Source organism: Chinchilla lanigera, unplaced genomic scaffold (assembly GCF_000276665.1).
Source record: "Chinchilla lanigera isolate Chin_1 unplaced genomic scaffold, ChiLan1.0 scaffold00012, whole genome shotgun sequence".
Lineage (NCBI taxonomy): Eukaryota > Metazoa > Chordata > Mammalia > Rodentia > Chinchillidae > Chinchilla > Chinchilla lanigera.
In genome coordinates this window covers 9,060,482-9,072,820 of record NW_004955413.1, presented here as the reverse complement: position 1 = coordinate 9,072,820, position 12,339 = coordinate 9,060,482, and the positions used below count along the sequence as shown (strand labels likewise).

The 12,339-nt window shown below is 41.2% G+C and overlaps 1 protein-coding gene across 11 annotated transcripts in view; it reads right to left on the bottom strand.

Moving 5' to 3' along the window:
• Positions 1 to 3,554: 3,554 nt before the first annotated feature.
• Positions 3,555 to 12,339, bottom strand: part of Bcl2l14 (BCL2-like 14 (apoptosis facilitator)) — a 28,995-nt gene continuing 20,210 nt past the window's right edge. For all 11 annotated transcript variants that reach the window (XM_013511475.1, XM_013511478.1, XM_005378949.2 and 8 more), the window contains 3 exons: positions 11,898 to 11,968; positions 7,989 to 8,255; positions 3,555 to 3,954 (listed from right to left, as the gene is read on the bottom strand). In XM_013511475.1, coding sequence (XP_013366929.1) covers positions 3,916 to 3,954; positions 7,989 to 8,255; positions 11,898 to 11,968 — 377 coding nt within the window. In that variant the 3' untranslated portion in view covers positions 3,555 to 3,915. The remainder of the gene's footprint in view (positions 3,955 to 7,988; positions 8,256 to 11,897; positions 11,969 to 12,339) is intronic.

Genomic DNA, 12,339 nt, shown 5'->3' with positions numbered 1-12,339 from the left:
TGATTATGAACCAAAATCTCTGTAAACCTCTGTGAGCTAACCTCTGAGCTAAATAAACCTTTCCCCCTTTATCTTTGGGTGTCAGGTATTTTGTCTCGGCAACAAGAAACATAACTAAGACAGTTGTACTCTGTTGTATATAAATACATTTTCTTTGTCCATCCACCTGTTGATGGACATATAGGCTGCTTCCAAGATTTACCTTCTGTACTATTATGGATATACATTTTATACTATGTATGTTATAAACACCACCACAAAGTATTATATTTCCTTTAAATAGTACATCATTCACTGCCAGGCATTGTGCAAGCCTGTAATCCCAGCACTTAGAAGGCTGAGGCAGGAGGATCATTGTGATTTCGAGGCCAGCCTGGGCTACAGAGTGAGCTCAAGGCCAGCCTGCCTGCACTGCATAGCAAGACCCTGTCTCAAAAAGACAAAAAATAAATAAATATATATATATATAAATAGATAGTACATCATTCTGGGTGTGGTGGCACACACCTTTAATCCCAGCACTCTGGGAGGCTGAGACAAGAGGATCACAAGTTCAAACCCAGCCTGGGTAACTTACCGAGATTGTATCAAAGTTTAAAAAAAATAAAATTAAGGGCTAGCATACACCTCAGTGCAAAGGCCCTGGGTTCAATTCCCATTACCACAAAAAAGTATTATTTTTTAAATAAGAAAAAATCTTGTATATTTACTCACATATTTATGATTTCCAGAGCTTTCCCTTTTCTCTATAGATACAGATTTCTGTTTGTTGTAATTTAGCTTCTATCTTTAATGTTTATTGTAGTCTAGGTATGCTGGCTAGGAATTATTTTAAGTTTTGTATATCCCAAAAAATTCTATCCATTATAAAGTCATCTTTTTTGTGGGTATAGGATAATGTTTACAATTTTATTTAGTACTTAAGAGGTACCTCTGCTTTTTTCTGTCTTACATAGTTTCCCAAGAAGTTTGGTGTCATTTTAAATTTTTCATTATGTACTATGCCTTTTTGCTAAGTGTTTAGGTTTGTTTTTTGTTTGTTTTTTTCTGATAGTGGTTTTAAGCAATATATGGTGTGCCTTGGTGTAGTTTTCTACGTGTGTGTGTGTGCTTGGCAGTCACTGATTTTTCTTAATTCTGTGGACTTATCCTCTTCATCAAATCTGGAAAATCTTTACTCCATTTACAAATACATTAGGCCATTAGAAGTTGTGCTTTTTTTAAAAAATGGATTTATTGCTATATCTTCAGGTTTACCTGTCCATTCGTCTACAATGTCTAATCTTCTGCAATTCAACCCAGTATATTTTCATATCAAATACTGCAGATTTTGGCTGTAGAAGTTTGAGTCATATTTATAAATTAAATGTGTGCTCCACGTCTTCCATTATTTCTCCAGTTTATTGAACATATACAATTTTAACAGTTTTAGTGTCCTTCTGTAATAATTCTATCAGTTGTGTCACTTCTTCTCATGCATTATAATTTTTTATTGTATGCTAGACTTTTCTTTTTTTTTTTTTTTTTTTTTTTTTTATGCCAGACAAAAGTTGGGTATTGGATTTTGGTAACCCAAAAAAACTTACTGTGTTTGTTCTGGAGCAAAACTGAATTAATTTAGTGCTTTCATTTTGGGGTATTAATTTCTGCTAGGCAAGACCAGAACAGTTTAGTCCATACTAAAATTTGCCCTATTTCTAAGGAAAAATTGTTTTGAATTTTTAACCTATTGCTGAAATAGGCACTCTGCTGGGCTTGTGTAAGCTCTGGAGTAGTATTTTCATGCAGGTCTTTCCGAAGTCTCGCTTGATTTCATCATCTACATTTGTTACCAGTACACAGCTGAAGACCTGCAAAGTTATTTGCAGATCTCTGGAGTTTCTTACCTCTCTTTTCTTTTCTGTTGTTCCTGCTCATTGTGGTTGCTATGGCTTTCCTGACCATCAGTTTCACCTGTTCTGCTCAGGGCAGTGGCTGACCCCCGTGTGGGTCCCTCTCTCCAGCAGTCCTGGAGACTCTGAACGTGCAATACAATAGAGCAGTCATGGGCTCACTGCTTTCCTCATTTGTGCAGGACCAGTTCTTCATTACCTAATATCAAATGCTTGAAAATTGTTCAATTTATGTAGTCTGCTACTCTTTTCAAGGATATTACATGCAGTTACTGGCACTCCATCTTGACTAGAAGCTGCCGATGATTTTAGAAGCATTTGGAGAGCTTGTTATGACTACGCGTATCTTGAGCTTGATTTACAAGCTATTACAGTGAGGCTAGGATATGGCTCTGTAATTGTGTGTCAGAAATACACCTGGCATTAGAGATGCAAAGTTAAACGAGATATAATACTTGCTTACAAAAGAGCTTACAAAGCACTAAGACAGACTAAGTAAATCAGTTTTTATAGTACAATGCATTAACTATAGTGCTTATATCATAGTGTTTTGGAACATCCTTACAAGGAAATGCATCCAAATATAGCCCCTGAGGGCCAAGGGAAAGCTAGTCAGTGATTCATGGTGGCAGTGAAGAGTAGATTTAGAAAGATGGGCTGGAGTTATTTGGATCAGTGGGAATGGGGGGCTGCGGGGGAAGGAGGCTGGCAGGCAAGAATATTCCAAGTAAGGGTAATTCATTTGGGAACTGCAAATGATTTGAAAAGGTTGGATCAAAATAGGAGGAGAGGTCTTCAGTATCTCTATCTGTAAACAGGCTCTCTAACATTTATGATTTTCATGTGGGAAAAGAAAAAATAATGCATTATGATCGGTAGGCCAACGCAATGATAGGTCCAAGTTTTCTTTGAGCCTGAAAACATGTCTGACTGACTTACTCATTTATTCATCAAAAGTTTATTAAGCACCTATTCTGTGTTGGGCCTCATACTGGATATTAGAAATCCAGAAATGTGTGAGTCTATAATTTGATAGTTTTTCTAAAATGTGTCTTAAACACTGTAGAACATACTTTAGTTACTAAAACCTCATTCTGAACAGTATCCATTTCAAAAAGCAATCAGTGACTACTTTGAGAGAAGTTTTTCAGCTTAGCTGAGGGCAGCACATATAAGGTTGCACAAGCAATCACTTAACACTAAGTACCAAGAGCTGTCCTGAGTACTTTATGTAATCAATCCCCAGAGAACCCCTACTACTATTACTTACTATTCATTTTAACCAGAATACCACTGTCTTAACAGGAGTGCTTCAGTGTTTTTATTTTACCCGTCATTACACCACCACAAAGAACAATAAAGGAAGCCCCAGAGACCTTGTGAAGTAGAGGTGAGTCATGCAGAAGAAAAACGAAGGTGATGGGAGTTGTGGTTTTGTACCAAATGGAAGTTTTTCAAACTATGAACAAAGAAATGGGTCAAAAAGATACATACAAGTGTAACTTCCCAAACTAGTGGCTATCACGGTAAACTTCACAGTTTCTTTAGGCTATGTTTACTGACATGAATAGCAATATATTCCTAAGGGTAGGTTGGAAACGATGTCATTATTAGGCCATCCAGAGTGTACTTTAAAAACAAATAGTCCTAGAAACTAAAACAGTAAGCACAGGCTCAGTTTATCATTTCACCCTCATGAGGTCAGCAGGCATCGGTACTACACTTTCTCTAAGGTAGTTAACAGAGGCAGGAGGATGGTTTCCATTCAAACATTTGAAAGCAAAATTACCAGTAATCATAGACTTTCTCACACACTCAGTGGAGGACCTGAAAACAGCATTAAAAACGATGCTACTATGTCCCCTGAGCTGGAGAAGCGCGAGGCTTCTCCTGGTGCCTCTTGAGTCACAGGAGTAATAACCTCAGAACTCCATCCGCCTTGCACCTTTGAATTTTCTCTCCCAGCCTGTGCTGAGGCCCATGTACATAGAATCACCACTGGACAATGAGGATTCCAGATATGTCAGTCTACTTCTTCACGTGATATCCCGAGTACTTTTTCCTAGAGGGGGAGAAGAGAAATAAATTCTTAAAATTCCAAGTTTGATTCACTGTTGAAGTGAAAACATATGTCTGGTAACTGTGCTCTTATCCCAGGCATGACCTGAGGCGCAGAGCGTGCATTAGTGCTGGGGGAGGGTTTGGAAAGGTGCCTGGCATCCTTGGTATGCCTGTAAGAAAAACATTAGTGAAGGTCTTCTGTTACACATCCAGGACTAACAGGCTGGATCTTTCTTGAAGATGGGAAGGAAGACTTTGAGGCTGTACTCAAAACTCAAAAAGGTGGGTACTGCCAGGTTGCTGGCTGCATGGAGGTTGCAGACCAGTCCTTTTAGACGGCTGCGGAAGGGTGAGGTTGCAGGACCGCAGGGCAACTATGGGAACAGTGCTGCACTGTGCAGGACAAAGCCTAGGAGCAAATCAGAACCTCACAGGACCGATGTGAGCACACTTTGGAGACAGAGTGGCAATTCATTCGCTTGATTCATTCACTACTTCACGAGTATTAGCTGAACACCTGTGATGTATATAAAGTGACAGGAAATATGGCAGATAGCAGGAAGCATAAGGCACATTGCCCTGTCCTCATAGATTTATTTGTGCTTGAGAGTGTCAGATGCTGTCCTGGGAAATGTGAAATACGGAGATAGTTAGGGACACTGAGTCTCTGACAGGCTTCTATTCAGGAAGTTTCCCCTCCTTCCACACTACTACAAAGGCACCACACAGCCCAAGACAGACCAAGGGGCCAGTGAAAATCCCTCCTTTCCTGTCCTATCCTTCTGGACAACTTAGGGCTTCCTCTCACACAGTATTTCTTCTCTCTCCTAGTCTCTACTTACATGTTCCAAGTGAAACCTAAGAGTGGCCAAGAGTTAAGATTCAGGTTGATGATATCCCAGACAGATGGTGCAGTTTGGATTGAAGATAAAGAACTGCTACCACCAACTTCTAAAGCCTTTGAAAAATCCCCTTTCATATTTCTCCTGATGAATTCATCTATTTTCTCAGTTTGCTCTATATCACCAGTAACCAAATTAAAATAATTAGCATGTTTTGATTCATTTTCTTTTGTCCCCCTTATTTAATAACTAGAACTAGAATCCCTATTTATATATACTGAAACAATTATATCATAAACTTTACCCTCTAATACTCATAATTGAGTGGCTTTTAGTATATTCACAGTGGTAAAACCATCACCTCTGATTTTATTTTATTTATGTATTTTGCTTTTTGGGTACTGGGAATCAAACTCAGGAACTCACACTTGCTAGGCAGGTGCTGTGCCTCTGGGCTAAATCACCGGCTCACCTCTGATTTTAGTATATTTCATCCCTCCAAAATAGTCCCTCATTCTCTAGCCCCTGGCAACCACTAATCTATTATCTCTTCCTCTGAATTTGCCTATCCTGGACATTTCGTATGAGCGGAATCATACAACATATGTTCTTTTTGTCTGACTTCTTTACTTAGCATAATGTTTTTAAGGTTCATATATGGATCAGTGCTTTATTACTACAGTGGAATCATTCCATTGTATGAATATACTTTATTTTCTTTATCCATTCATCATTCATCAGTTGATAGACATTCTGCTTGTTTCTACTTGGCTATTATGAATAATAAATGCTGCTCTGAATACTTATGTACAGGTTTTTTTTGTGAAAATATGATCTTAACTTTCTTGGTTATATATCTAGGAGTGGAATTGGTTGCCCATGCCACTCCACTCCACTCCACGGTGGTGCTGGGTACTGAACTCATGAGAAACTTGCACAGCTCCTTGTAATCCTGCCAGAGTTTGGGGAGCTACCAAATTGTTTCCCAAAGGGACTGCATCATCGTACAACTCAGCCAGCTGTGCGTGAAGATGAGGATTCCAGTTCCTTCACATCTTCACCAGCAATTACCTTTCTTATTTTAGTCAGTGTGTAGAGCTCATCATGATTTTAATTTACAGTTCTCTATCTTTTTCCTTTTTTTTCTTTTTCTTTTGTCAGTACTGGGGATCAAATCAAGCAGCACTCTGCCACTGAGCTGCATCCCCAGCCCTTTTTATTTTTCCTTTTGAGCCAGTCTCTCACAGAGTTGCCCAGGGTGGCCTCACACTTGTGATCCTCCTTCCTCAGTTTCCCAAATAGTGAGCATTACAGTAGTGTGCCACCTTGCCCAGAGTTCCCTGCCACTGAAATGAGGGTAGCTGGGGACGTAGCTCAGTGGTATAAGCGCCTGCCTGGCAAGCACAAGGTCCTGAGTTTGATTCCCGGTACAAAAAAACAAAAACAATATTTGAAATGAGGGTAGAAAGCATCTTTTTAAATGTGCTTATTGACCATTTGTCTATCTTTGGAGAAATGTCTATGTAAAACCATTGCCCATTTTAAAAATTAGGTTACTTTTTATTGTGGAACTGTAAGATTTCACTGCATTTTCTGAATATAAATCATTTACTAAAGAAATGATTTACAGTTTTTTGTGTTTCTTTTTTTTTCTCCTGTGCTCGGACTTGAACCCAGGACCTACAGCATGCTAGGCGCATGCTTACCACCGAGCTTCACCTGTGGCGCTGTTTTCCTAGTTTCTTGATAGTTGTATCCTTTAAAGAACAAAACTGAAGTCCAAATTTTCTATTTTTTTTCTTTCACTGTTTGTGCTTTGGTATAAAACCACTATGTTGTTTGTTTTTAAATAGAGCTTTTATGACATCTCAGCTACATTAGTGGGTTGAATAAACTTGAGAGTTGGCCTGAGAACCCAACTTATATTTATCATGTCTGCAGGAAAATATACTAATAAGACCAACAGTCATTTTTAAATGAACGTGTGTAACGTAGTTCTTTGGGAATTTGATCCTGTACATTATTATGGTACAAACGTGAAGTATTACAGGTGGGGGCTGAAGAGGCCACAGTTGGGAGTGGTCAGAAAAGCTTTAGGGCAGAAGAGGGACTGGAGGGCATCCGTGGAAGAAGAGAGGGGAAACTGAAATATTACCAAAGAAGCTGTTCTCCTTTTAGGAGGGTTAGAGCAGCTTAAATTTAGAATACTTAAGGCTCAAGTCAGGCACTTAAAGACGGTCACACGTGGTGTAAAAGTGGAACAGAAACAGAAGAGTGGGCAGCCACTGAAGACCACAGGAGGACTTCAGCCGTGGGCAAGATCAACCGCACTTTCCTCCTGACACCCAAGCAACCAAGCCTGTTTGCAAGTCCAAGGTCATGTCCGGAACCAACTCACACCTCCCGCTGGCTCCCAGATCCTTTCTGGAAAGAGGACTAAGGATAACATAGGGGAAAGCCTGTCCTCCCAGGAGTACCCTAGGCCTCTGGGAATTTTAAGTTCTGAGGTAATGCATTTTCACAACTCTTGACCCTCATGCAGCCCTTCAAACATGGCAGTTTGAGGAAATGGCAGGGAACAAGGATAAAAGATGGGGGAGGAGTTCAGCCTGAGGCCTAAGGGGAAAATATCTGTTTTGATTGATAACAAGTAATTTAAATTAGGTGAAAGTTTAACTGTTTGCTTTGTAGTTTGTATCAAAATGGCCCTGTCAAAGTGGCTGGGTCAAAGCAGCAATGACAGAGTGTCATGAACCTTGAATCTCTGTATAAGGGCCAGCCCCACACCCTGTCAGTAACTGGGGGTGTGAGGAATGGTCTCCCTACCCTGTTTCACCCCCAGACTTCTGCTGCCTACGGAATTTGTGAAAGTAGACATTACATCTATGTCAACATTTTATATCTCTGAATCTCATTTCCTGCTATAGCTGACCAGTCTCTCTGCCCCCACATACATACCTCACATACCCCGAAGGAACTCAGTAAATATTTATGCATGATGAAGATAATCACTAAAAATATCTTCCCATCAATGGGATAGATCTCTTGCCACTCATGTATCCTAAGCCCATGAGAACTGCTTCACAGATGTGATCCCTTTACTAAAAAAAGTTAGAAGAGAGAAAAAAAAAACCTTCCCATCCCAACTCTTCTAAGTTTGGAGAGGATTTGTTTTTAAATAGAATATACTTACCCATCCACCATGCTGCTGGATCCAGGGTGAGAAGTTCTCTTCCAGGTACTTGGCTCCAAAGCCCAGAACCCTGTTCATTGGGTGGTTATCAATAGCTGTGAGCTTGACCATGGCGTCTATTGCAAGGGCAGCTTTGAAGCCCTGGGCTTTAACTTCTGATTCTCCTCTGGTGTCCACACCTTTTAGGAACTGGTCTGTGATCATCTTGAAAACAGGGAAGGACAGCCCATCCTGGAAGCTGCTCATCAAATCCTTGTCTTTCTTCAACTGTATATGAGAGGAGAAGCACTCAGTAGAACAGCTTGGGCTGCCAAAGCAGACAGAAAGCCACTCCTTAGCTCAAGTGTAGGCCACTAAAGCACCCAGTAAAAAAGACCCCGGGTTCTAGTCTCAATCATGACACAACATAGTGCAGGACCAGACTAAAGCATGTATCTTCTCAAGGAGTTCATTTTATCGGGAAAATTTATGATAAAATTGAACAACAGTCCATTCAGTCAACATTCAAGAAGTATTCCCTAAGCACTTAACAGTACATAGATACTGTGAATGATTAAGACTCAGGTCCTCACTCAAAGGGATCACAGTCTACATATGAATGTAAAACAGCAATAAGTGCTGTCTTGGTTACTTTTCTCTCGTTGCTGGGATAAAATACCTGATGCCCAAAATTAAGGAAGGAAAGGTTTATTTTGCTTACAGTTTGTGGAGGTTATAGTCCATACTTGGTAGGTTACGAGGCAGAGTGGCACATGGCAGAGGGCTACAGCTCATGGTGGCAGAACACAGCAAAGCAACAAGCACAAAAGCCAGGAATGGCCGCAAGCAGCCTCTTGCTCTCCCTTACATATGCAAACTATCCACCCCAGGGCAGGTGCAGCTCTCACACCCATAATCAATCAAACTCTAAAAGCCTGCCCCATGACCACATGAGGCTTTAGGGGGACACCCAGACACAAACCATAACAAGTGCTTTGCTAGAAGTAGAGTCACGCATAGGATCTGAAGTGGGAGAACAAATGCCCCAGCTCAAAACCTTGTCCCAACTCTTAACTGTACAATCATGGGGAATTTACTAGTCTCTCAGATTTAATTTTGTCACCTCTAAATTCAAATGATGATAGTACCTATGACAGAGAGTAACAGAATAAGGCATTTAGAATAGTGCTCATCATGGGAAACACACTTCTCAGGACTCTGTGGAAGCATAGGAGTGTCCTGGAAGACTTGTTGAGGTGGATATGTTTACTAAAGGTCACATCCGTTGATTCCTTTCCCATTATTCTACCCAACTGATTTCACCTCCTACCTCTTCTTGAACCTGGTATCTCTCTGCTTTACCTCCTTTGGACTACTATACAGGACCTTTAGAAAAACAAAACCTATAATATCTCTGCGTCTTTGAAAAAAATCAGCATATGCCATAAATCCTCATCATCCTCTTTTAAAGTCATACTCATAATGTCTGTTAATGTGATGGTTGTCATGTGAAAACAATTTTCTTACTAAGCAGAGACTAAATGCTTATTTGAAAAATCCTAGGTTGCTGAGGTTGTAGCTCAGTGGTAGGGCAATTGCTTAGCATGTGCAAAATCCTGGGTTTGATCCCCATTGCTGAAAATAAAACATATAAATCTTCTAGTTCTGTCCTTGGAGTTAAGAAGGTTTTCCACAGGTATTGTTTGTAACAGGCATATTTGCAGGTTGAAAGAGATGCTATGTGAAGATTTTGTGGGGAGCCATGTGCTTTGTGTGAAACAAGCCTACCTCCCAACTTCCAAAGGCCTAGCCTTTTATCTGAGTTATAAATCTGAGCAGGTCTGACCAACTTCCAAAACACCAAGAGAGGACTCTTCCAGCCAGGGATGCAGCTCAGTGGGAAAATGTTTGCCTAGCATGTGCTGGGCTCTAGGTACCATCCCCAGAATCACAAAACAAAACAAAAAGAAAAGACTTCGTCAGTGGCCCCATTGCAGAAGCTAGACTCAAACTTTAGCAGGCAGCTGGAAGTGTGGCCTCTGCCAGACCACTAAAAGAATCAAATGCCAGAGAGAAATGCCTGCTGCGGAGCACCACCCCATCCCTTCAACCTAGCTTTCCCACTCAGTGGCTCCTGCTCGCTGGCCTCTACAGAATGGGCCTCCCAGCCTGCTCATGCACTCACAGAGTGGCTTTGCACTTGCCTTGCTATGAGGGAGTTATTTTCCCACCAAGTAGTGGGAACTCATCATCCACACAAACAAGGTCACACCTATCATGTGTTCCTACCAGCATGCTCTATTGGGCACACATGTACAAGGAATAGCAAAGTTTCTAAATAAATAATGGAGGGTGGGGATATAGCTCAGTGGCACAGCGCCTGCATGGCAAGTGCAAGGTCCTGAGTTTGATTTCCAGCACCAAAAAAAAAAAAAACAAAAAAACAAAAAAACCCCAAACTAATGGAAAATACCACTGAAAATCATCAAGAAAGAGCATCCGGCAAAGTGAGGGTTCTGAGAGTCGTAATCTGTGAGATGAAAAGGAAAGCATCACTCATCATGACCAGAGAGGTCACCTTCATACCACCCTCGGGGCCTGGCCTTCCTGACCTCTACTTGGCCACTGCAAGTCACTGCTGAGGGATGCAGGAAGGAGGCAGTCACGAGAGCCACAGGCCCTCTGGCTTGTAAAGAGCATTCGAGGCCACCTCCTAAAAGACACCACCACACACACCCACAATCCCAGTTCCGGTTCTGAACTGCTGACTCGTTGTTTGTATCTATTGGTAATTCTAGTGACAGGGAGACAGATCACTCTCTTGCACAAAGCAGCCTTTGACCCTCATGGGTGGCCCCGACTGCTAGGAAGTTCATTCTTACCAGGGGAGAAATCAATTGCCCTTAACTACTATATCCACGGTGCTAGTTCTAGAGAAATGCAAGATTGTCCTAAAATAATGTGTCATGTTTTATTTCCTGCTTCCTCTGCACCCCTCCCACTCTCTGCTCATGGCCCAAAGCTCACAACATTCTCTTCTCTTCCCTTTACCCTAATGTCCCTGGTTTTCATTCTGCCTCTTCTCCCTGGCCCTTCTCCTGGTCACCGTTCTCTGGGCATACTTCTGCCAAAGACATTGACTGAGGAGCCATGAACTTTCTGACTGGGCAGGGTGCCCTACTAGTTCCTGCTGTTTGCCCCTGCTGCGAAAGGCCCGGGGCTGGAGTTCCTCCCCATAGATTCTGATCAAAGCAAAGAGAAAAGTCCACAGTCCAGACCCTGACGAGCCCCAGAGATGATGTTATAGTCTACAAGCAGTGGATACAGAAGAGATGGCTTTCAGAAAAAGAAAAGCACTCTGATTACACTAAAGGTTTGCTCATCAGCTGTTTGCCTGAAGGTAGCTCTTACACATCCCAGATTAGTGGCAGAGAGTCCACAAGTTCTGCGAGTGACACTAACATGCCCTCCCAGCCCGACTGCTGAGAGAGACTAAAGGTAGACAGTAGTCTAGCAACTAAAGGGGGGTTTCAGAAAGGACTCCAACCTCAGAGTGATACAGATATCCAGGCTGCAGGGCAAATGCAAGACTCTAAGCTTCACTGAGGATCAGTTACATGGAGAGCAAGATTAATAATCCTATTCAGCAAATTTTAATTTACTGGCGTCTTTTCTTACAATAACATAGTTACTTTTCTAGTTTCCAAAAATTCCAATGAGGCTCCACAAGGTTTACTTATGTTTTCCAAACTGATTCATTTCCAAGATGTTGCCAGAGTGTAGACTCCAAGGAAAATAAAATCTAGTTTCCACTAAGTGGAAACTAGAACTTTGGAAAGGATTAAGGTTTCAACCTGGAGTACAGGTCTATTCTCATGTACTAGAACGTGGACAGAGGAAGAAATCACGTTGCTTCAAGATGGGTCATACCTCTTTTTGCAGCTGGTCCCCAGAATATTTCAGCATCTCAACAATTTTGGCTATTACTTCGTCTTCTCCATCTGTTGGGCAAGGGAATTACAGTTCTTTCTTTCAAGAGAAGCACAAAACAATCTTAAAATTTTCCAGTGGCAATGCTTATGGCTTGGTTAGGGGGTAAGGAAAAAATGCTTTCTAGTTAGCTCATAAATCTTACCTGTTCTGATCAAACACAACCACTTGTGACTCTTCTACAGATCCCTTCTTTCTGTTTCTCCTTCCTTTGTTCAGTCCCCCAATTCTCATTGTGAAATTCATCACTTTATTTACTGTAGGAATTGTTGAACCACATAAATTCCACTCCATGTAGTGGTGTCTATAAAGATACTCGGAGAGATTTCTGTCTTTTTGTGAGAATGACCTTATCTTTTTTTTTTTTTTTTTTTTTTTTTTT